General features: G+C 32.4%; 3 protein-coding genes across 12 annotated transcripts; all 3 read left to right on the top strand.

The window, feature by feature from the left end:
- Positions 1 to 734: 734 nt before the first annotated feature.
- On the top strand, positions 735 to 7,041 carry LOC123923759 (uridine kinase-like protein 3). Its single transcript, XM_045976491.1, has 15 exons — positions 735 to 939; positions 1,398 to 1,559; positions 1,849 to 1,940; positions 2,709 to 2,778; positions 3,472 to 3,590; positions 3,731 to 3,827; positions 4,207 to 4,286; positions 4,398 to 4,592; positions 4,711 to 4,794; positions 4,895 to 4,955; positions 5,347 to 5,407; positions 5,760 to 5,853; positions 5,946 to 6,018; positions 6,330 to 6,412; positions 6,504 to 7,041. Exons 2-15 carry the CDS (start codon positions 1,409 to 1,411, stop codon positions 6,678 to 6,680), a joined length of 1,437 nt encoding a protein of 478 aa, XP_045832447.1. The 5' UTR covers positions 735 to 939; positions 1,398 to 1,408; the 3' UTR covers positions 6,681 to 7,041.
- Positions 7,042 to 8,969: 1,928 nt separating this feature from the next.
- Positions 8,970 to 13,974, top strand: LOC123921040. 10 transcript variants are annotated; one of them, XM_045973436.1, is made up of 5 exons: positions 8,992 to 10,640; positions 11,929 to 12,078; positions 12,917 to 13,006; positions 13,349 to 13,468; positions 13,557 to 13,974. In XM_045973436.1, exon 1 carries the CDS (start codon positions 9,075 to 9,077, stop codon positions 10,620 to 10,622), a length of 1,548 nt encoding a protein of 515 aa, XP_045829392.1. In that variant the 5' UTR covers positions 8,992 to 9,074; the 3' UTR covers positions 10,623 to 10,640; positions 11,929 to 12,078; positions 12,917 to 13,006; positions 13,349 to 13,468; positions 13,557 to 13,974. The 10 variants fall into 10 exon arrangements, with proteins under 10 accessions (XP_045829391.1, XP_045829392.1, XP_045829389.1 ...); XM_045973433.1 differs by lacking the exon at positions 12,917 to 13,006 and adding an exon at positions 12,444 to 12,633; XM_045973437.1 differs by lacking the exon at positions 12,917 to 13,006 and adding exons at positions 12,444 to 12,669; positions 13,164 to 13,253 and having other exon boundaries at positions 8,992 to 12,078.
- Positions 13,975 to 14,422: 448 nt separating this feature from the next.
- Positions 14,423 to 16,669, top strand: LOC123921042 (fructose-bisphosphate aldolase, cytoplasmic isozyme 1). Its single transcript, XM_045973440.1, has 3 exons — positions 14,423 to 14,578; positions 15,185 to 15,867; positions 16,174 to 16,669. The coding sequence occupies exons 1-3, from the start codon at positions 14,551 to 14,553 to the stop codon at positions 16,534 to 16,536; spliced, it is 1,074 nt and encodes a 357-aa protein (XP_045829396.1). The 5' UTR covers positions 14,423 to 14,550; the 3' UTR covers positions 16,537 to 16,669.
- Positions 16,670 to 24,128: the final 7,459 nt, after the last annotated feature.

Genomic DNA, 24,128 nt, shown 5'->3' with positions numbered 1-24,128 from the left:
GAATGAAATATTAATTAGCATAAATTTTATTTATTTTTTAGTGGAACTCAAAATTATCAGAATTCACTTTTCTATAAATCAAAGGATTTCATCTAAATCTAACAATTAAAAAAATCATGCTTCATTTCACCTGAGAGGGAGGAATATGACAGGAGCACCACACCCCCTAATCAATTATCTAATACAGTATGAAGCAAAATGTGAGCGATAAAGCGGTCGTGCATATGGTGCGACAAATGTGTCATGCCATTTATCATTATTCTTAATTAAAATAGAAAGAAAAACAATTTTGAGGTGTGATTTTAGGCCTAAATTGACACAAAATCACGCATCTCTAGTAGATCAAGAAGAAGAAAAGAGTGATGATCATTTAAAAAAAAATATAATAAGAGAGAAAAAAATGTAAAATAAGCAAATCATATCTTACTTTCATTATTTAATTATTAAAATTTGAACGAGGAATCTCCATAAGCTTTTCTCAATTGGTAAATAAAGACATCCTATTATATATGCAGATGCATGAGTCGGCACTTTACTTATTCACCTTTTTTAGTTAAACTATTAACTTTTAGAACAAAAAAATAAAAAATGAACGAGGGAAGATCATGAAGAAATAAAAAATATATATAAAATAGGAAACAAATCACAATGATAGTGAAGATTAGAAATAGAATACTGCCAAATTATATTGTCCCTCTTTATCTTTATCTTAAAAATTTCAATTTATATATCTCAACTTTATCAATCACAATCAAATGCAGATGCAGCATGATATCAACGAGTAATTCATTCACGGTAAAAAATAAAAAATGAGTAGTAGTAAAAAGAAACAGTATCTCACACTGATTCATTTTTCCTTTTATATAATTTCTCTTCTCCGCTCCTATTTCAATCATTCATTCATTCATTCTCAATTTCCGAGTTCATAATCTTCTTCAGGTTCGTTCTTCAATCACCATTCGCTATTTCATTTTTTTGGATCTCGTTTTGTTTCGTCACTGTTTCGTCTTTATAACCGTTTTTTCGTACAATGACGAACGAGTTTCGTTCATATGTCGGTGTCGGTGTCGGTGTTTGAATAAGTTTGAACGAGTTTCTTCCGATTATGCATAGGATTTAGTTGATTGATCTCGATTAAGCATTGTTTGATTATGTATTTATCGGATTTAATTTAATTTAATTTAATTCATCATAGTTTAGTAGCAATGAGTGTTTGTTTATGTATTTATTTGATCTAATTAGGCACATTGTATGTTGACATTAGCAGTGTTTTTTGTTTTTTGATTTGTTGATTGATTTTGAATATTTTTTAATTTTTAGGTTTTTTGGATATGAATACTAAGTCGTTTGAAGATTTTTAATATTTTTTTAGATGAACTGATTTTGATTTTTTTTAGGTTTTTTGAATATGAATAATAAGTTGGTTGAAGATTTAATGGAGTGTTCATCCGAGGTTCATTTTTCTGGATTTCATATGGAGGGATTAGAGGAAAGAAAAGCTGGAACTGAAGAACCGACCACTTCCGCGATTGACGAGTATAAACAACCTTTTGTTATAGGTTTGTGTTTTCGGCAATGTAGTTGTAGTTCACTTTCTGTCTGTTTGTGTTGTTCTGGAACTCAGCGGCGGTTGTCTTATGTTGTGTTTGGAGTTAAGGAACTTGAAATTTTAGTTGTTTCGGACTTTTGGTTGAAATCGAGCTTGAATTGAAATTTGGAATGATTATGTTTTTCCTCGACAAACAAGTTTGATGCAAAATTTAGTGCAAACTTTTTTGATCTATTAGTGAGAATAGCTATGATTCTAATTCATTTTTATCTACTTTTTTGTTTTTGTGCACATTGCAGGTGTTGCTGGGGGATCGGCATCTGGAAAGACAGCAGTATGTGATATGATTATTCAACAGCTTCATGATCAGCGGGTTGTACTTGTTAATCAGGTAATGAGTTGTTTCTAAATACGCGAAGATTTTTTTACCCAGTGATTGAAAAGATATTAGAGGCAAACAACTAACATTTGATTTAATATTTTAATCCCCACACAAATTCATGTTTGCGCCTTTATCTAAACCCCCTTACTTTTTGTTTGATTCTATCTTCCTTAAGAAATTACAAGAATCTATTGGAATGATTTATCAACTTTCTTTTACTACTACCTCCATCCCTTTTTATAAGGACCCTTTTTTTTACACAATATAAGCACCCTTTTGAACTCTAGAAAAGGGGCTTGTAATTGGGGACAAAGGTATTATTCTATTTGAACATTGACACTCTGTTAGCTACCATTTATAACACCAAAAATACTCCCACAGCTTTTACTTTACCCAATCAGATGCAGTCTTTATTTAACATGAATATGACGCCAAAATACCCAATCACTTTTATCATAAATATTTACATCTTTTACTCAAATTTTCCCACAACTTACCGAAAAAGATCATACATTTGAACATAAAAGATATGATACACAATTGTTTCGGTGATATTAGTAAAAATTTCTTTGGGTGTCTTGTCTATCACTTATATTATGTTATGGTGGCATTTTAATTTCTCTTTTAAATATTTCTTTTACATACACTGTTCCTCTGTTTACTTATGTTTCTTTTTACATTTTTGAGGGAATGCATTCCAAAATTTGGGTTGATGTTTCTTGATGTATTCGTGGTGATACATGGAGCATAATAAATTATTTGTTTACTTCACTACAGGATTCTTTTTACCATAACTTGACTGAGGAGGAACTTAAAAGAGTACAGGAATACAACTTTGACCATCCTGGTAAGTTCAATTGCACTCATCACTCATCAGTCTCTCATTATTAGTGACTTTCTTTTGATATTAAAATATTGTATTATATGTGATGATGTATCAAACTATCAATTTCATCAGGTTAATATTTTATGATGTTTGTTGTTTAGTTGTTTTTTTGTTTTTCATATCCTCCAATTCTCCTTAGATATTTTTTTTTTTGTATAACCACTTCACTACATTCAATGAGTGCCAACAATATCTTTCTTACTCTGAAATATTTAGGAATAATATAGCCTTGGAGAGATTTATTCAAACAGAATTGACATCAGAACTAGCAGTTAGAGACTTGAAATTAAGTATTCAACTATTCATCTAATGAAGTACCAAACCTTAAATATTCTTGCATTTAGTTAATAGATCAATATAGTTGATAAAAGTGTAAAACTACTGCAAATTTAAAAGTCAGAGTATGTAGTTTTTGTCAAGAACATATGAAAGGTGGAAATAAATTCCTTATTCATGGTATGATATTTAAATACTTAGATAGCAAAATTAGTGGCTCTGTAGGAAATGATATTCCCCTGAAATTTTATAAGGTGGCAGATTTATATTGAAATGACCTCTGAATTTTCTTAATGCACATGTGAATGGTGGTTCTTGACTTCTTCTACCGCTGCAGCTCCTCACACTATTTCTAATGCATGTTGTTGATATCATCAGAAGCTTTTGATACTGAGCGATTGGTATCTGTCCTGGACAAATTGAAGCATAGCCAAGCAGTAGATATTCCGAAGTATGACTTTAAGGGTTACAAGAATAATGTGTTTCCCGCAAGAAGGGTATTTATGATGTTTTCATATTTGAATTTAAATAGTTTAATGTATTAATGATTTACAAGTCATGTGTGAAGTACATGTGTGTTGTGGACTTTCGGCCTTAGTCATGCTTCCCACTTATGTCTTTTTAATGTGTTTTGCAGGTAAACCCTGCAGATGTTATAATTTTGGAAGGCATCCTTGTTTTCCATGATCCACGTGTGAGGGCATTGATGAATATGAAGATATTTGTTGACACAGGTCCCGTACTATTTTTTGTTCTAATTAAACTAGTATATCTATTTCTGTTGTAGTTTTTTGTGGCATTTCTTAATTAATATAGGATTTGTTGTATTTGTTTTCCTTAAAATCACATGCACTTTTCCCCTATATAGTTTACATTATGAAATATGATATATACTAAAATGCATACTATTCACATTATCTAAGGAAATGCATGTCCTTATGCAGGTTCTAGTGATGCTATATTTTCATCCCCCCTTCCCCTGCTTTTTTCGTGGTTCCTATTTTATTAGCAGTTGCCTATCGTTATAGTTACTTTACAAGCATGTCTTTTCATAAATTTTTGTTGTAATACTTAGTTAGGCTGTCACTTTACATTGTAAAATGTTCAGTGCAGATGCTGATGTTCGTCTGGCAAGAAGGATCAAGCGTGATACTGCCGATAATGCTCGTAATATTGAAGCAGTGCTTGATCAGGTAGCAACTTCCAGCCACATTAGCTGTGTACTATCATCATTATATTTTGATCTCACCATGCATATTGTAGATGCTGCTGATTTTTAATTTATATATTTATAATTGATGCAGTATTCAAAATTTGTGAAACCGGCTTTTGATGACTTTATCCTTCCTACAAAGAAGTATGCTGATATCATTATACCCCGTGGAGGAGATAATCACGTGGCTATTGATTTGATTGTGCAGCATATTCGCACAAAGCTTGGCCAGCATGACCTCTGTAAAATATATCCTAACTTATATGTCATTCAGTCTACTTTTCAGGTATATCCCTTTCCTACTGTGTATTGACTTTTTCAGTAATCCTATCTTTCCCTGTCTAGCTAGAGCTATTAAATTTTCCACCAAAAGTTGAATCATCACGGTAATTCTCGCTTTGCAGATACGGGGCATGCACACCCTGATACGCGATTCTCAGACAAAGAAGCATGACTTTGTATTTTACGCTGACCGTTTGATTCGTTTGGTATGTATATAGGGTGCAATGGTTCATTTGTTGCTTTTAATTTTTGAGGTGGCTTGGGAATGGAATTTTCTTTATCACAACAATTCCCTCGCTTTGCCAGGTCGTAGAACATGGCCTAGGGCATCTTCCATTTACAGAAAAGCAAGTAATCACTCCTACGGGTAAGACCCCTCCCCCCAATGATGATTTCCTCTGCTTGTAGTATTTATACCTAAGGGTGCTGCAAGCACACCATTCTCTGGTTTCTCAAGTCCCACCATATTTTTGCACAAAAGTGGCGAGTAACATGAACTACATGTTATTGGCCTTATTTTAGATTTGATTAACCTGTATCTCGGACATCTTGGAAGGGCTGCAAAACGACACTTCTTAATTGTACTGGATAGACTGTTGGTAGGATGTTAATTGCAGAAATTGCCATACTGAAAGGGAAAAAAAAAATTCTGTCTTTGTGTAGCTGACATACTTGTTGAGATACTTACAGGATATAATTGATTTGTTTCATGTTCCGACCTTTTCATGGTAATAGCTGATTTTTGTCTTTCAATGCAGGGTCTGTATACAGTGGTGTGGATTTTTGTAAGAGGCTGTGTGGTGTCTCCATTATCAGGAGGTATTCAGATTTCCGTCTATCCCAAAACAGAAATAATCTGAATGATAAAATATTGGAATCATTGGTTAAAAGTATTGTCTTGAAATTTTTCTCTTAATCCTCCTTATACAATTCAATAAATAAACGAATGATCTTTTGTCAATTTGGGTTTGGAATTACCAAATTGTTTAGATTGCACGAAGTGCGAGTTGTTTTTCTCTAAATTATCATCCAGATTTTAAGAGACTTCTTTTTCCCATTCTGCTTAATTTGATGTGTACCTAAGTCCTAAGATCACTACCGTTTTTCTTCTAAGTTTATTTCTTAGGAAAACACACCCGTCTTTAAATTTGATATTATGATCTAATTTCAGTGGGGAAAGCATGGAGAATGCTTTGCGAGCATGCTGCAAAGGTATCAAAATTGGTAAAATTCTTATTCATAGAGAAGGTGACAACGGTCAGCAGGTTTGTTGTCTGCATATGTGCTTGAGAGTTGAGTATATATTTATGTTTGTTTCATTTCACAATGTCTAACTTATCCCTTGATTATTGAGCAGCTAATATATGAGAAGTTGCCAAATGATATCTCAGATAGGCACGTGTTACTGCTGGATCCTATCTTAGGCACAGGTCTGTCATTCCCATAATGCATGTTACATTTAATGTCGGTTTAGGGTGTGTTTTGTGCATGCTGACATACAAACAAATTTTAAAAATCATGGTTGGAACAAATTTTGTCCTGTTTAGTCCTTCATTTTTAAGCAATAGAACAATCTCTAAACATTTTATAGTATGTCCAAATGCACACGAACCATCAGTAGCATATTGCAACCACAACTTTGTTATGCAGCTGCTATAGCATAATTAGGGTGATTTATAAAGTTGACATTTAATTTGTCGGTTTTTCGTTTTGATTAACCTTTGAATATTTTCATCTTTAGGTAATTCTGCCGTCCAAGCAATTTCTTTACTTTTAAAGAAGGGTGTACCAGAGTCCAACATTATATTTCTCAACCTCATATCAGTAAGTTATTGATATTTTGAGCTCTTCTGTATATGTTGCTTCTTTCTTTTCTTGTATCCCATGATTTACATGCGTTCTCTTATCTTGCCAGGCACCTCAAGGTGTGCATGTGGTCTGCAAAAGATTTCCGAGGATAAAAATTGTGACATCTGAGATTGACATTGGTTTGAATGAAGATTTCCGTGTCATTCCTGGGATGGGAGAGTTTGGGGATCGGTACTTTGGAACAGATGATGATGATGAGCAAGTGGAGAGCCGTTCGAGGTAGTTATTCTTGGGCAAAATCCACACTATCGTTTGGTTTATCATTATTTAACGAGACTTAGTTGGAAAGAAAAAGATTGGACTCTGCTGAATTGGGACTGCTGGGATTTGAGTGTTAGTTTTAAATCAGTTTTGATCGTAATCCTTGTTTTTCTTCATTTAACGACCCCATAGTTGGAACCTTCCAATGCAAATTTTGTGTTATATTTTTTACTATACAAACTTTTCTTTGAGGCTTTTGTTTTTTGACAAGGATTTTTCTTTGAGCTTATTCTTTCCCGATACTGATTTATCATGATACATGTTCATGAAATCTGAGATTTATACTATATTACAGAAATGAATACATACATAATTTTATTGGATTTATACATTTACTTCCTCTCAAAAATTGAGTAATCCAAAATTCATCCGAGCATGAATATTAGGAAAAACCGTGAGGTACCAACCAACACATAGGAAAAAGGAAAACAATTGAGTATTTTTTTATTTTATTTTATTTTATCGTTCTTATTTACTGTTGTTATTTCTTTTCTTCAAGTCTTACGTTTGTTTATCATTAGAATTTTTGTTTTGTTGTGTGATTGAGGATTAATTTCTTTAATGAATTGAAGATAACATTTTATTGGAAAAGGCTAGCGATGAAGTACGGACACTTCTAGGGTTAAGTGTGTCGCGGTGTCGACACGACGTGTTCGACACTTGTATGATGCTTCTATAACATGTATCGGAAGACTCAAAGAAGTGTCCTATAAAATTTGTTTATTTCTTTGCTTCGACACTCCTTGGACCGGTGTTTGACACCTGTATAACACAAATACAACACGTGTTGGGTAACTCAGACAAGTGAAAACAATTTATTTTTTCTTTGCTTCAACACACCTTAGACATCATTGGACACATCCCAGATACATCAAAGATGTTTAGTAACAATGTTGATCAATGATGTAGTTTTTGAAATGGTTCAATAAGGGGGTGTAAAGGCATTAAATTTGATCACAATTTTTTTTAACTTTTTCAATATAGATGGATAGATGGATAAATAAAGGTCAAAAACTATCATATTTTATTTTAGAAATTTTTAATAAAATAAAGTGATCAATTTAGATCTTTTATAAATAACATTACTATTTTATTCAATTATAATAAATAATAAAATAAATATATGTAGCGGTATCGGTGTCCGATATTTTTTAAATTATCAGTGTCGATGTATCGATATTCGTGTCGTATCAGGTGTCCGTGTCGGAGTCGTGGTTCATGTAGTATGCATACCACCAAATAAAAAGTCAATTTGAGAGAAACACGAGAGATTGAAACTTTTTTATAGGGTCACTTAGAGAGTGGTGACATACTATTTACTTACCTTTTCTTTAACTAATTTTCTTTGAAGTATGATTCGACTTGAAACTATGAATTGTAGATATAATTCATAAAGTGAATGTGTTGCAAAATCACTTTAGAAGTATTAAGTTGGCAGTTGGATTTGAAAAAATACATGAGAGAAATTAGTGGCGGGGTTGATTAAGAGAGGTATACAACTTAGCTCACACACAAAAAAAGTAAAACTGAATAGTATTATTAGATATGTTTGAATGTTCTTTTATAATAACTGTTCGGATCATATTGAGTTTCAGATTACTTTTTTAAAATTGATCCAAAATCGAACCACGCCGTTGCATAAATTTTTTATACTTCTTTATTCATTTTTTTTGGTAACAAATAAGGCTTTCGCCCATTAGGAAAAAAAAACCACAAAGATAAAACCGATTCAAATCACACCATAAATACCCTTATGAAAAAAGTTCTCGTTTGAATTAACTTATTTTTGAGTTTATGCAAACAGCTTATACAATTTTTATGTATTATTATAAGTTTGTCAAGATAGTTTATGATAAAATAGCTTATAAAAATACAATTTTCAGTAATGTGAACTTATAAAATAACATAAAACAAAATTTATATTACATAATCTGTTTGCATAAACTAAAAAATAAGATAATCCAAACGGACCCTTTGATTACCTTCTTATTGAACTCTAAATTATTAAAACTTTTTTCCTAAGAAATTGAAGATTAACACAAGAAAAATGTCAAATGTTTTATTTAAAAATATCAATATAAATTATAAAATAACATTTTAAGTAGATTAAGATTTCATATCAAACTTTAAAAAAGTCAATCTCAAATTAAAAAATAACCATATAGGTTAGATCTTACTAGTAATTTTTTATTTGATTTGACTATTAAGTAAATCTCAAATATAAAAATCACCTAATTAAAGAATAAAAAACGATTTCAATTTTCAACGTCTAATATTTGGATTTTAGTTAGCCTTAAGCAAACAGAGCCTAACACCTCACTTTCCCTTTCTTCCTCTCCTTGCGTCACCGGAGACAATGCCGTCATCAGAACTTCGAAATTCGCCGCCGGTAAAGCTAGTTTCCTCTCAAAAACGTTCAAGAGAAAAATCTCTCCGTATTCTCCTAAAATCATGGCAATCACAAAACCTTCTTCCCCAAAACGACGCCAAAAAGCTATGGAAATCACTCTTCAACTGCGTTTTACACTCCGACAAGCCTCATCTTCAATCCGACCTCATCGATCGCATCACCTCACATCTCTCAACACTCCACCATCATCAGCCTTCACTCGCACTTCAGTATTTCTCCATTTTCTTCATCACCATTCGTCGTGAATTGTCCGGTATCGATTCCCTTAGGTTAGAAAAATTCTATCTTCTGATTCGTAGATTCATTTCGAATTTATTCTCTTTACTTAATAAGAATTCGTGGAATTTGGAATTTGTAGAGAGTTTTATGAATTGTTTGGGTGATGCTACTTTTTGTGGTAAAGATAAGTTGTTGATTAAAGCAAATGGTGTTAATTATCATGTTGTTTCTGTTTTTCTTGATGAGATTACGCCTTTTTTACCGGTTAATTTGTGTGTTTTAGAAGTGCTGTTTAGGCCGTTTTTTGATGCTATGGTTAAGTTGAATGATAAGGTTTTGTTAGGGAAGATTAAGAGTTGCTTTTTTGATGTGTTGTTGATGAATGGGAAGAGGTTGTTGGAGGTTAAGAAGAATGGGGATGAAGATTGTAACGGTGATGTTGTGAATTTGGGAACTATAGCGATTGTTATGGAGTTTTCTTCTAAGTTATTTGAGTTGGGTTCTGGTTCTGATTGTGTTGAGGGGAGTAGAAAGGTGTTGTTTGAGTTGCATCGCGCGTTCTTGAAGCTGGAGAGGGATGCTGTTAATTCGGGGTTTAAGGTCATTTCTGATTCTGTTGATCAGGGTGCGAAGGATTTGGTTCCCATTGTTGAGGTTGTTGGTTTAGGCAAGAAGGGTTCTGTCGACAAAGGGAAAATGACAAAGAAGAAGAAGAATAAGAAGAGCGGAAATTGTGAGATGAATTGTGCTGATAAGAATGTTGCTAACGAGAATGGTGGAAATTCAAATGATGAACAAGTTGTTGATGGTGAAGGCGCAATGGTTTTGAATGAGAGTATGCTTTCAAATCTCCAAAAGCGGTTTGAGAATATTGCTGCCGAAGGAGGTTTTGCAGATAGTGTTGCAAGTGAAGCTACTGGGATTGTATCTAACAAGAGAAAGAGAACAAAGAATTCTGAAGGAAAGACATCTCAAGACTGTGATTTGAATGGTGGAGATGTGGAATATTCGGCAGTAGCAAAGAGTGGGGAGAAAAGTTCGAAGAGGGTAAAATTTTCCATGGAAAGTAACTTGGTCTGGATGCCACACAGTCCTTTACCTCCTGAGAGCTTAAGAATTCCTCCATCTGTTACACCCAGAGGAAGTGCACTCAAAAAGGGTGTACCCCCAGGTCCTATCTGCGATACGCCTCTCCCTCTACCGACCAAAGGGGCGAAACGGAAGAAGGCCAGAGATACAATACGCTTGATGAAATTAAAATCTCTTTCTGTGTGATTTCCCTGACATTATGAGGTTATATTTCCATGACTTATTTTGTCAATCATTTATTTGTTATTCTTGAAATTTTGAAACTTCATTATGATAGTTGAATTCTACCCCAAGTGTAAAGCAAATTGACTTTTAGCTTAGAGCTAATCTATTCAAGATCATAATGTTGATTAATGTGTGATTCATCTACCTATCCATGCCATTTCTTTCTATCTTATTACTATTGTTGTTGATGTTTTATTTTGTTTTAACAAATGGCTTAAAATGCTTGGTAATGATGACCTTGTGACTTATTGAGGATTGGCACACTGTTTTTTCCTTCAAAGCTGAGCCTTGTTGTTGGCACCTACTTGTAATATATTGATAGCTTGTTGAGGAGTTTCTTTTTTTAGGAATGAGTGAAGGGTTATGAACTTGTGATATGAATGAGTCTGTGATCAGCAGTGGCTGTACTGCCTATGTTTTTATGTTTTAAACGGATGAGAAGTCGAGAATGATGGTTCATTGCTTTGCAATGTATTGGGGTTATTTGAATGATACCTTGCTTCTTATGATTAACAGGGAAGTCCATAGGGTCCATGGAAATGATGAAATCACTAGAGGAACATTTGTTGTACCATATTAGAAAAACTAGAGGAATACTAGGGAGTTTGAATCTGTGACTCTGCCCCCTTGTGAAATTTTGACACATTTTGTGAATTTATTTGTTGTTTGCAGATGTTTCATATATTCTATCATGTACATAAAATAGGCCGTAATGATTTTTTATTTATTGGAATGATATAGGGCCTGATTGTTTCAGATTTTTCACCAAAAAAAAAATCTATTTTTTCCAAAAAAAAAATCTATTTTTTTTATCTTGTGTTTGTTTCAGATTTTTTCAAAAATCATTTTAGTAAAAATATCATTTTTTTTCATCAAAATGAGAATCTATTTTCAATAGCTTTTATCAAAATCCATTTTTTTATCACTCATCATCCCTCACCATTTAAAAAAATAGATTTTTATGATTGTAAACAAACGGCAAATAGCTTTAGATTTTCTTCAAAATCTCTAGATTTTTTTTAAAAAAAAGTCCATTTTTTAAAGCTGAAACAAACAGGCCCATACAAGTGTAACAATTTAACCTCAAAAGATTGTATCTAATACAAAGAAGAAATAAGAAATAATCAAGAAGCTATGAGAAATTGGTATAGATTAGTCAAATCAAAGAAATAGACTAATGTATAGATTAGTAAAATAAAAGAAATAGACAAATGTCTTCCATGATAACTTCAGAAAAGACTGTATCTTTGTGCATTTTTAACTGCAGAGTACTATAGCAGTGTGTGATGATTTTCATGTTGCTCAAATGTCTGCTTTCCCTGGAATGAGTCAATGTCTAGTCGGATGTAGGACTGGCTTTATGCTTTCTCCAAATGGATTTTTGTAAGCGGTTGCGTGGTGTCTCCATTATCAGCAGGTATTCTGTCTATCCCAAAGCAGAAATCATCTGAATGATAATATATTGGCATTATTGGTTGAACATTTTGTCTAGAAAATTTTCTCTTATTCCTCCGTAAATAATTCCATAAATAAATGGTTGATCTTTTGTTGATTTGGGTTTGGAATAGGAAATTGTTTAGATTGCATGAAGCGCTAATTGTTTTCCTTGAAATTATCATCTATATTTATCCCCCACCATGCTTTAAGAGACTTAGTTCTTTTTTCCACGCTACTCAGTTTAATGTGAATTGTCAACCTAAGATCACTGCAGTTTTTTGGTTAAATTTGTTTTTTATAAAAGCATCCTATGTCCTTAAATTTGATATAATGATCTGATTTCAGTAGAGAAAAACCATGGATAATGCTTTACGAGCATGCTGCAAAGGTGACAATGGTCAGCCAGTTTTTCATCTGCATATATGCTTCGGAATTGAGTGTATAATTATGTTTGTTTGATTTCACAATGTCTAACTCGTCCCCTGGTTATTGAGCATCTAATATATGAGAAGTTGCCAAATGATATCTCAGATAGGTATGTGTTGCAGTTGGATCCTATCTTAAGGCACAGGTTTGTCTGTTTTGTAATGTATGTTTAATTTAGTGTCAGTTTAAGGTGTGTTTTGTGCAAGCTGACACATGAACAGCACATGATAAATATTTCAGTTTTAAAACAATTTGTTGTTTTTTGTCAAAAATAAAATAAAATTTGTTGTTTGCATATCTATTGATGATCAATACAACACAAGCAAAGCAATGGAAAAGTTACTTCAATACCTATATTGTGTAATGTAATGTCTATTTCACGGTTCATGCAGTTATTGGTGAACATTCATATGACACACACAGTTATTGACTTTGAGCATTCATATGAGAAAGCATAGATATTGAGTAGAAAATGAAAAAAGGTAATTTTGTCTTTAGTTAGTGTCTGTTGTCCTTGGAAGAAGTTATCCCATGGCTTGTCACTTTGTTGAGTAACAAAATGTTAGAGCCTTTAATTTTATATGGAACAATCTTTTTTGTTTGGTTTTTTTTTTTGACAATCTTTTTTGTTTGGTTTAGTCCTTCATTTTTGAGCAATCCAGCAGTCTCTAAATATTTTACAGCTTGTAAAAATGCAAACGAACCATCAGCAGCCTACTGCAACTTTAGGTTATGTAGAAGTTACCATAGATAGGGTGTTTTGAAATTGACATTTAAGTATTTGCATTTTGTTTTGACTAACGTTAGAATATTTTCATCTTTAGGTAATTTTGCCGATCAAGCAACTTTAATTTTAAACGTGTACCAGAGTCCAACATTATATTTCTCAACCTCGTCTTATGGGTGTACCAGACTCCAACATTATATTTCTCAACCTTGTATCAGTAAGTTATTGATATCTTTAGCTCTTCTTTATATGCTGCTTTTTTCATTATCTTTTGTTGTATCCAACGTGTTCTCTCATCTTGCTAGGCACCTCAAAGTATGCATGACATCCGAGATTGACATTGGTCTGAATGAAGATTTCCGTGTCATTCCTGGGATATGCGAGTTTGGGGACCAGTACTTTGGAAAAGATGACGATGACGAGCAGTTGGAGAGCCGTTCATGGTAATTATTCTTGGGCAAAATCAACAACATTTTTGGTTGATCATTAACTAACGAGACTTCACTGTAAAGAAAAGGATTGGACTTTGCTGAATCGAGACTCTGCCAGGATTTTAGTGCTAGTTGTAATTCAATTTTGATCATAATCCTTATTTTACTTTATTTAATGACATATAGTTGAAATCCTCGGATGCAAATTTTGTGATCATGTATTATTTTACCCGATATTATCCTTGAACTTATTCTTTGCTGATACTGTGATAATAGAATACATGTTCATGAAGACCGAGATTTATACTATATAGAAATAAATATAATTTTATTTTATTGGAGTTGCATAAATCTATTCAATCTGTCTTACAATTGAGGAAGGTATGCAGGTTGTGAATTACATGTACATGCATGTATCCTGAACATGGAACTTGATTCAGATAAAAACAAATTAAATATTATAAATGTGGTTGAGACAGAGTTCTGCAAACAATCCACATATTATGATATTATCCTTTAGGTTAATATCTTAATTTGTATGTAAGGCTTGATATTTTCAGAAAGAAACAAGTCCTAGTTGATGACGGATAAGAGCTTTCCACAATATTTATTTTTTACTAAAATATATTATTATTGAAAAGTATGAGGTGCCAATTGGCAAGTAGAAGGATCACTCATTACTCTATCCAAGAGTGATAAACTTCTTTAGGCTAAATCACTGGACACGTGTTGCTTTTGCATTGGTTTGGTAGGAACAACTTGGTATATTCCTTTGAGTGGTTTATCTATATAGCTTTGGTTTTGGCTAACCTCAGTTTTTTGTGCTGTTATCTGTTTGTTTCCCGCCATCCAATATCAATTTCAAAGAATGTCTGCCTTTGTTGGAAAGTATGCAGGTAATGTCATTCTCCCCTTTCTTCTTTCTCATATATAAGCTTATTCACTCTTACCAAAAAGTTAGACAAGAACAATTATTCATTTTACTACAACTTTGTAAAACTTTCCGCTTTAATACGATACTCTCTTTATTTCAAAATAAATGTCGTTTAAGTATATGAAAATATATCAAAAACAAGTGTTGTTTGCTTTTTTTTTTAGTACGACTTCAATTTTTTCCCTTCAATTTCACCATTAAAATAATATTGTTTGCATCGTTTTCGATTTATGATAGCGACTTGCAATACAATCAATAGTTAATAAGAATAACTTTGTAAAATTAACATTTTTTAATTTATTTATAGTTTTTCTTAATTAGTGTGTAAAACCTTGGGCGGCAGTTATTTTGCGACGGAGTGAGTATTGAATGACAAGAAACTAGTAGCCTAGAAGTGCAGCATAGCATAAATTAAATTAAATACACTAGTCATTCTAAATTGCTAAATTAAATCATAATGGTTCTTCTTATCATGTCTAAGAAGCTACCTCAACTTGTATCCTCATTATCAAGTTCATGTAATAATATACTGTGGTTTCCATTCAAAATGAGTTATTTTATTATTCAGATGAGCTTATCAAGAATGCCAAGTACATAGCCACCCCTGGCAAGGGTATCTTGGCAGCTGATGAGAGCACTGGCACCATTGGCAAGCGTCTATCAAGCATCAACGTTGAGAATATCGAGGCCAACCGTCAAGCCCTTCGTGAACTTCTCTTCACTTCTCCCAATGCACTCCAATACCTCTCCGGCGTCATCCTCTTTGAGGAAACTCTTTACCAGAACTCCTCTGATGGGAAGCCTTTTGTTGAAATCCTTCAAGAGAACAATGTCATACCAGGCATCAAAGTTGACAAGGGTGTTGTTGAATTGGCCGGAACAAATGGTGAAACAACAACACAAGGCTTTGACTCTCTTGGAGCTAGATGCCAACAGTACTACAAGGCTGGAGCGCGATTTGCCAAGTGGCGTGCGGTACTCAAGATTGGCCCTAATGAGCCCTCGGAGTTGTCTATCCAGCAAAATGCACAGGGCTTGGCTCGTTATGCCATCATTTGCCAGGAGAATGGCCTTGTGCCTATTGTTGAACCTGAGATTTTAACTGATGGGTCTCATGACATCGCCAAATGCGCTGCTGTTACTGAAACCGTGCTTGCAGCTGTTTACAAGGCACTGAATGATCAACATGTCCTTCTTGAAGGAACTCTTCTTAAGCCCAACATGGTTACCCCCGGTTCTGACAGCCCAAAGGTAAACTTGAATTTGATTTTTTATTTATTAAACCACCAATTTTGTCTCTGTGCTTACACTATTTCTCAAACTTTGTCTCTCATGTAAATGAAAATAATTAGTCACTGATGTTTTGTCACATCAGTCTGGTTAGTTCCTACTATTATGTATTGACAAAATATAAGAAATCAACGGGACTGATGAGATAAAACATTATAGACTACTTATTATCTTCATTTACTCGAGGATACGGAGTCAAAGAGAGGGATGAAACATATTAGTGCGACGTTAAAAACTTGGAAAACAACTTGTATTTTTGTTTTACAGGTATCACCTGAGGTGATTGGTGAGTACACAGTTAATGCGTTACGCAGAACTGTCCCACCAGCAGTACCAGGGATTGTATTTCTGTCAGGTGGACAAAGCGAAGAACAGGCTACACTGAACCTCGATGCAATGAACAAACTAGATGTTGTGAAGCCATGGACTCTTTCATTCTCATTTGGGAGGGCACTGCAGCAAAGCACACTCAAGACATGGGCTGGAAAGAAAGAAAATGTTGGCAAAGCTCAAGAGGTGTTTCTGACAAGATGCAAGTCCAATTCTGAGGCTACTCTTGGAAAGTATGGTGGTGGAAGTGGAACTGGGTTGGCTTCTGAGAGTTTATATGTTAAGGATTACAAGTATTAGGCTTCTAGTTTGGAGCTTGGGTGGATGCATTTTAGCATATGTATATGTATTATTATACTGCTTAAAGCTTTTGCTTCTGATTAACATGTTTAATTCTGCATATATATATTTTATAAATATCATCCTTTCATAATTTCACAGGAGCTAATTGTAATGTTAAATGGTGATAAAATGTCTTGCTAAGTTTAGAAAAAATATCTATGATTTGTTGAAGGTATTTGTTCAATGTTCATGAGTACTTTTTTTTGAATGGAATAGTTGTGCATGATACTAAGAATCTTGGACACACAATTTGAAACCATCGCCTTATTTTTATAAGGTTTAATTCGCTTCTTTTTTATTTTTTATATATAATTCTCTATTTCACTTCGGAATTCGGATACAACATCAACACTTATTAACGTATATTTTATGCAATACTGATTTTTGTGTGTCTAAATAACACGGCTCTACAAATATTGTCTTTGTCCCCAACATCTCATGAGATTGTGTTGCTACAAATGCAAATTTTGTGTCTTCTGCTCTATTTGTTCTTAATTATGTCCGTGATACATATTTCAAACAAATTTATTACCACAACATTTTTTTAACACTAATAATTTTTTTCCTTAGGATTTTATAATAAGAAACGAAAGGAGTATAGTATTACTCTGGTCTCGAATATAACCAATAAAAAAGTTGTACGTTGTGGTCTAAAATATAAGCAAAATTAGACCAACTTTACCACATAAGGTTGTCATAATCTAGATTTTACGTCAATTTGTTTTGCCCAAGTGAAATCGAAACCTAGAGTTTACCTCATATTAAAATAAACATATATAATATATATTTTAACTTATTTAATTTTGAACTTAATATGAAATTAATAGTTTTTTTTAATTTAGAAATTTAAGTGTTATGAATAATAATTAAGGAAAATATGACAAAATTAATATATTATTAATTTTAAATTAAAAATAAATTTTAAAATTAGATAATTCACACTTAATTGATTTTCTCTTATACTTATTAGGTAAATATGATTATAATCATGCATTTTCAATAATAAATAACACAATAATTATATGTCCATCAATATCAATATATCTTATAAAGAAATAATATCTCTCTCTCATTTTTTCCACGTATTAAATATGACTCTTTAAATCATACATATCATGTGAGATTGAATATTATATATGATTGAAATACAAACTGATTGTATATTTTAACTCCTATTGTTTTATTTTATTTTTATGAAATCCATATTATATTATGTATTTTTTGTTGACAATATTTATGTATCTATTATTTATTGAATTACTTATTATCTTTAAATGTCGACAAATCTTAGCTCAACTGGCAGAAATGTCGAAATTGCTAGGTCGGACATCATTTCATCTATCTACTAAAAAATACTTATTATATTTAAATAATCGCATAAATTTTTACAGTATTATATTATTTTATCAAAATATAATTACTTATTTGTTTTATTCCTCACTTATTTTCATCTATTCTTTTTGTATATTTTTTGTTTGCACACGTGCATAAAAATAGAAAACATTGTTGGGAAGACATGAATACTAAAAATTATATTTGTTTAACTCTTAATGTACTCCTTTCATTCCTCCGTTTCTTTTTATAATAATTTTTTTCTTATTAGGATCATTGAATAATTGATTTTCTTATTAGGATTATTGAAAAATTCTCTATAATATATACCAGAATAATTAATTATTCAACTATGACTTTTTGCACTATGCAAATAAATATATAGTCAATAAATCAATATTAATTATTATAACATTTTTTTATGAACATCATTATAATTCTTTATAAAAAAATTATGATTATAGTATAATAACACCTAAAATAAGTTTCCTTTTAAATTTCCAAACATCCTAAACTCTAACCCTAACAACAATAAACCGGAAATATAAAAAAAATTAATTTAATTTTTTTTTGAAGTTTATGCATTTTCTTGTGGTGCAAATAAATAAATAAATAAATAGTAAATAAATCAATCAACATTAATTAATTATTATAACATTTTTTATGAACACCAAAAATAGGTTTCCTTTTAAATTGCCATACATATAACCCTAACCCTAAACCCTATCCCTAATCTCTAAATATATAAAAAGTTAAAAATTTATAAAAAAAAATTAATTTAATTTTTTTTAAAACTTAGGCGTCTTCTTCTTGTGTCCATGGCCCATGTCTAGGGGCCCCCCTCTGGCTGAATAACTTGTAAGATTCCTTCATTTGGAACTATCATTTGTGCATCTTGAATATCATCTTGCAGTAACATTTGTTCCGCCAGAGCTATCATTTGTAAATTAAGTTGATTTTGTTGTGTAATCTGATGATGTTGAAGGTTAGCCATTATATATGCATATTCAACATTCCTAAAATGAGATTTTACTTGTTGAACATTTCTTAGACCCAGTTGATTCAAGTTCTTCAATGTTGATTTGATCTTCTAATGCAAAATCTTGCAATTCTACATCCCTTTGTATATGTTGTGGAGGAGGGTTAGGAGGATTGTAATGTTGAGGAGGAATATTTTGATGTTGCTCTGGGTGTTCTTGCTCAAGGTCTTCAAGTATTTGAGGTAATTCTTCAATGTTGAGTTGATCTTCTAATGCAAAATCATGCAATTCTTCATCCATTTGTACATTATCAAACCCATCAAGACCCATTCTTGCAAAATAATGTGTTTCTGCAAGAACCCTTTTGTTCAAGGGGAAATAATTCAGAATCTTGTAACCTGTTATGTGTACCTATTGGATGAGCTTCTAGAGCCATCTCTAAGGTCATCTCATCATGCTCAGTCCAGACATTATCATCATCACCATCCATGGTGAAGAAGGTTAGAAGTTAAAGAATATTGAGAGGGAAAGGTGAATGCAGTGAACTTAGAGAGAGGGAACTGTTAATGTTAAATGGTGAAATTAAAACTGAGGAGGGTTATTTATCCTACTTGTGTATGTGTTAATTTTATGTTAACTTGCGTGTTCTTTCCGCAATTTTTGATCCCCTAATTTTAAAAATTCATACGTTTGGTCTCATCTTACTTTGGTCTTCAATTTTGATAATGTGGCACCTCATTAAAACGTGACACTGTATACTACGCTTAGGTTGCTTCAGATGTAATTTTTTCATCATATGAAAAACCTCTACAATAAAAAATCTTTGTATGGAAACTGTTAAGATCAATCAAAGAGAGAAATGCAAAGTAACAAAAGGAGATTAGGGTTTGATTACAATGACTTAACATTACAAAAGTGATAAGAGGATATTTATAATATAACCTAATGGACTCTAACTTACTAGTATAAAGGCCAAATAGCTTAAGCCCAATACTTTATTATCTAACACTTACCCCCAAACTCATAATGAGTCAACAAAAACATTGTGAGTTTGTCAAACAAAATACAAAAAATATATTAAATAATATAAACTTATAGCACTACCCCTCAAGCTAAAGCTTACTAAACTTTAAGCTTGTTACAAAATTAACCCAGAAAATTAAACTAAATCAACTAATATCATAACCAAGAGCCACAAATAGCAGCAAAATGAGGAACCTTCAAAGAGAGAGAGAGAGAGGAGAATCAAATCAAACCAATCTAACAACCAATTCAGTCCAAGCTAACCAAATTCAAACCAATCGAACAAATCCAAACGAGCCATAACCAAACCAAATGGGGAACTGAACCAATCAAATCAAACTAATCCAAACCACCGAACAGAAGAATCAATCAATAGAAAGAGAAGCAACCAAAATAGAAGAACAGGCAGATGACAGAAGAGAAATCATCAGAGAAAAGAATCAAATCAACATAGAGAAGAACCAAATCAAACAGAAGATGTCAACATAGAGAGGAGCAATCAAACAAAAGAAAATCAACACAGAGAAAGAGAATCAGCAGAGAGAAGCAATCAGACAAGCAATCAGACAGAACAAAAGAATCATCGTGGAGAAGCAAACAGAAGAAATCAACATGGAGAAACAATCAGACAAAAGAAATTAACAGGGAGAAGTAATCAAACAGGAGAATTGACAGAGAGAAGTACAATGCAATCGATTAGAGGAAACAAATTAGGGAGAAATGCAATTAACGAGAAGAATCAATAGAGAGAGAGACAATCAAAGATAAGAACCAAATAAAGAGAGAAACAATTAAACAAAAGAATCCAATGAGGGAGAATACCAATCAAACAAAGAAAAATCAAAAGGGGAGAGACAATCAAACAAGAAAGACCATAAGAAACCAAATTGTGAGCACTAGACTCACCAAACAACCAAAAGAAATATCATAACATGGTGTTTCACAAACAAATTGTGAGCACTTACTCACCAAACAAATAAATTATGAGCAATACTTTAACTCACCAAACAAATTCATTCATACAAATCTCCGAATGGAACCAAACCAACGAAATCAAGTCAAACTGAAACGAACGAAGTCAAGCCAAACCAAAATTAATTGGAACCAAATCAAATCAAACGGAACTAAACCAATAAAAGAAACAGAACCCAACCAAAAGAAAGAAGATTCAAACCAAACTAAACCAACCATAACAAAAGAAAAAAAAACAAGAAACATCGACCATACCTTACAAATTCAAAACAATCACACCTTCACATAAAACACAAAATTTACCACAACTTATGTCCTGCTTCACATAAGCTACTAGAAAAACCAATTCATAGCATAAGACAAAACAATGAGAAGATTGTAGGCCCCACCATGAGAAACTTTGCCAACAAAAGCATAGAACATGATGACGATGGAAAATGAAATCTTCACAATCTCAGCAACATAGGTATGAGAAAAGCCCATAGCTTTGAAGACGAATAACCGAACGAGAACACCGGAACAATACCCACATGAAAGTTAGAACAAATTATGATACAAAAACCAACAATAAGCCCTCTGTTAAACGGACCGCCGACAGAAATGCTAAATCCCAAAATCAAATCCTACTCTTTCATCAATCAATTTTTCCAAGACAACCAACAAAAAATGAATTCTTCAAAAGAGAGACGCTACAAATTAAATCAAATTCAATCACACAACATTCCCAAATTTCTTGGGAACAGGCAGCGGAATAACAACCATACATTCAAGGAGGATCGAACCATGCTCTAGATACCATGTTAAGATCAATCAAAGAGAGAAATGCAAAGTAACAAAAGGAGATTAGGGTTTGATTACAATGACTTAACATTACAAAAGTGATAAGAGAATATTTATAATATAACCTAATGGACTCTAACTTACTAGTATAAAGGCCAAATAGTTTAAGCCCAATACTTTATTATCTAACAGAAACAACCCCAATTGTTGGGTTTCAAACACACACTTAGGCGTCGTTTGAGCCTATCAATCTATGATGAACACTCATGAAAATGAAGTGAAGTGAAAAACGAATTGAAGAAGATGATTATTTAGGGAAGAGTTTGGTATTATTATTCACACAACAATACAATGATTACAAAGAGTACAAGTGCTTATATAGCCACAGACTTGCACTACAAGTTACGGTTGTAACTCTAACTAACCTTCCCTATTAATTCTCAAACTAATTTGCACAAAACCAACTCTAACTAACTGAGTTAGTTACACATAACAAACTTCTAAAAACACTTAACAAACTATTTCTTGAGTTACAAGAAAACAGACAACTATGAATTATATTCAACACCAACCCCATTCATCATACAACATCATGGAACCGGTGAATCCTTAAACGCTCGCAGTTGTATTTGACGAATCTTGCAATTCTAAGGATTATTTGGTATTTCACTCTTTTAATAACTGAGAAATTCATTCTAATTCTTGTAATACTCTAATATATATTATGTGTCACATTCATCAAAAGATGTGGCAAGATACCATTGAATACATGTGTAAAATAATTTTACAATAAAAAGGTATAGAAAATTAAACTCTCATATCTATATATATATATATATATATATATATATATATATATATATATATATATATATATATATATATATATATATATATATATATATATATATATATATATATATATATATATGGGGGCTGCTAACTTAGACCCAGTTGGGTCTAAGTTAGCAAGGTGCACCTTTTCAGTTGGACAAAAATACCCATTTTTTTAATTTTTGAAAGAATAGAGCAATAGGGGCATTTCTGTAATTTACCCAACAGTACACGCGCCCCCACCTTCTTTTCCCACCCCCAGGACACGTGGCAGCGTGTTAGTGGACAAAATCCAAGCGCATGCATCACACGCGCCGACAGACGCGCGTGGCTGCAGCCCTAACGCGGAGAGAGAAACTTTTAAAAAAGGAAAGGCCACGTGTCAGCATATGATTGGCTGCGTTAATTTTTTTCCATTTAATACTTTAAACTCAATTATTTCGTCGTAAATTAATTTTTTATTTTTTATTTTTTATACCAAAATTCATAATTTTTTTTTCTCTACAAATAGAGACTTGGTTCGTTTGATTTGGACACAGAAAAAAAAACCCAATTTTTTACTACCTAAATCTCATTTTTCACTACCTTACATCAACTCACTTAAACCATTCTACTAGGAAAATGGTTTCAGAGTACAAATCTCTGAAACCATTCTACAAGCTAAATGGTTTCAGAAGCAAATAACTAATAATCAACTTACTGAAACCATTCTACCAGCAAAATGGTTTCAGATTACAACTCTCTGAAACCATTGTACCAGATAAATGGTTTCAGAAGCAAACACAATTAATAAATTACTCACTGAAACCATTCTACCAGTAAAATGGTTTCAGCATACAACTATGTGCAACTATTCTACAAGCTAAATGGTTTCAGAAGCAAATAACTAATAATCAACTTACTGAAACCATTCTACCAGCAAAATGGTTTCAGATTACAACTCTCTGAAACCATTGTACCAGATAAATGGTTTCAGAAACAAACACAATTAATAAATTACTCACTAAAACCATTCTACCAGTAAAATGGTTTCAGAATACAACTATGTGCAACCATTCTACAAGCTAAATGGTTTCAGAAGCAAATAACTAATAATCAACTTACTGAAACCATTCTACCAGCAAAATGGTTTCAGATTACAACTCTCTGAAACCATTGTACCAGATAAATGGTTTCAGAAGCAAACACAATTAATAAATTACTCACTGAAACCATACTACCAGTAAAATGGTTTCAGAATACAACTATGTGCAACCATTCTACCAGTAAAATGGTTTCAGAAGCAAACATTAGTTTTTAATTACCGTTTTATCTCATTTAATTAACTAAAAATAGTTTCAGGTCTCCAAAAATTTCATAAAATATACCAAAAGTTCCAGAATATTATCTACTATTTTCCTGGTATAATGGTTTCAGTGAGTTGGTTGAGTGGTGCGTGTTAAATTACAACACACAAGTAACGTATTTAGTAGACAAAAAATGAGATTAAGGTAGTGAAAAATTGCGTTTTTTTTTCTGTGTCCAAATCAAACGAACCAAGTCTCTATTTGTAGACAAAAAAAAATTATGAATTTTGGTATAAAAATAAAAAAATAAAAAATTAATTTACAACGAAATAATTGAGTTCAA

Source organism: Trifolium pratense, linkage group LG4, assembly GCF_020283565.1.
Source record: "Trifolium pratense cultivar HEN17-A07 linkage group LG4, ARS_RC_1.1, whole genome shotgun sequence".
Lineage (NCBI taxonomy): Eukaryota > Viridiplantae > Streptophyta > Magnoliopsida > Fabales > Fabaceae > Trifolium > Trifolium pratense.
The sequence above is the reverse complement of the archived record's forward strand: the minus strand, read 5'-3'. Positions and strand labels throughout refer to the sequence as shown.

Excerpts from the sequence above, each read along its gene's own strand:
- LOC123921042 (XM_045973440.1), top strand. The coding sequence starts at position 14,551 with ATGTCTGCCTTTGTTGGAAAGTATGCAG. Across the intron at positions 14,579-15,184 it reads CTTTGTTGGAAAGTATGCAG|ATGAGCTTATCAAGAATGCC; the intron begins GTAATGTCATTC and ends TTTATTATTCAG. Across the intron at positions 15,868-16,173 it reads CCGGTTCTGACAGCCCAAAG|GTATCACCTGAGGTGATTGG; the intron begins GTAAACTTGAAT and ends TTTGTTTTACAG.
- LOC123921040 (XM_045973435.1), top strand. The coding sequence starts at position 9,075 with ATGCCGTCATCAGAACTTCGAAATTCGCCGCCGGTAAAGCTAGTTTCC.
- LOC123923759 (XM_045976491.1), top strand. The coding sequence starts at position 1,409 with ATGAATAATAAGTTGGTTGAAGATTTAATGGAGTGTTCATCCGAGGTT. Across the intron at positions 4,956-5,346 it reads GCAAGTAATCACTCCTACGG|GGTCTGTATACAGTGGTGTG; the intron begins GTAAGACCCCTC and ends CTTTCAATGCAG. Across the intron at positions 6,019-6,329 it reads GGATCCTATCTTAGGCACAG|GTAATTCTGCCGTCCAAGCA; the intron begins GTCTGTCATTCC and ends TTTCATCTTTAG.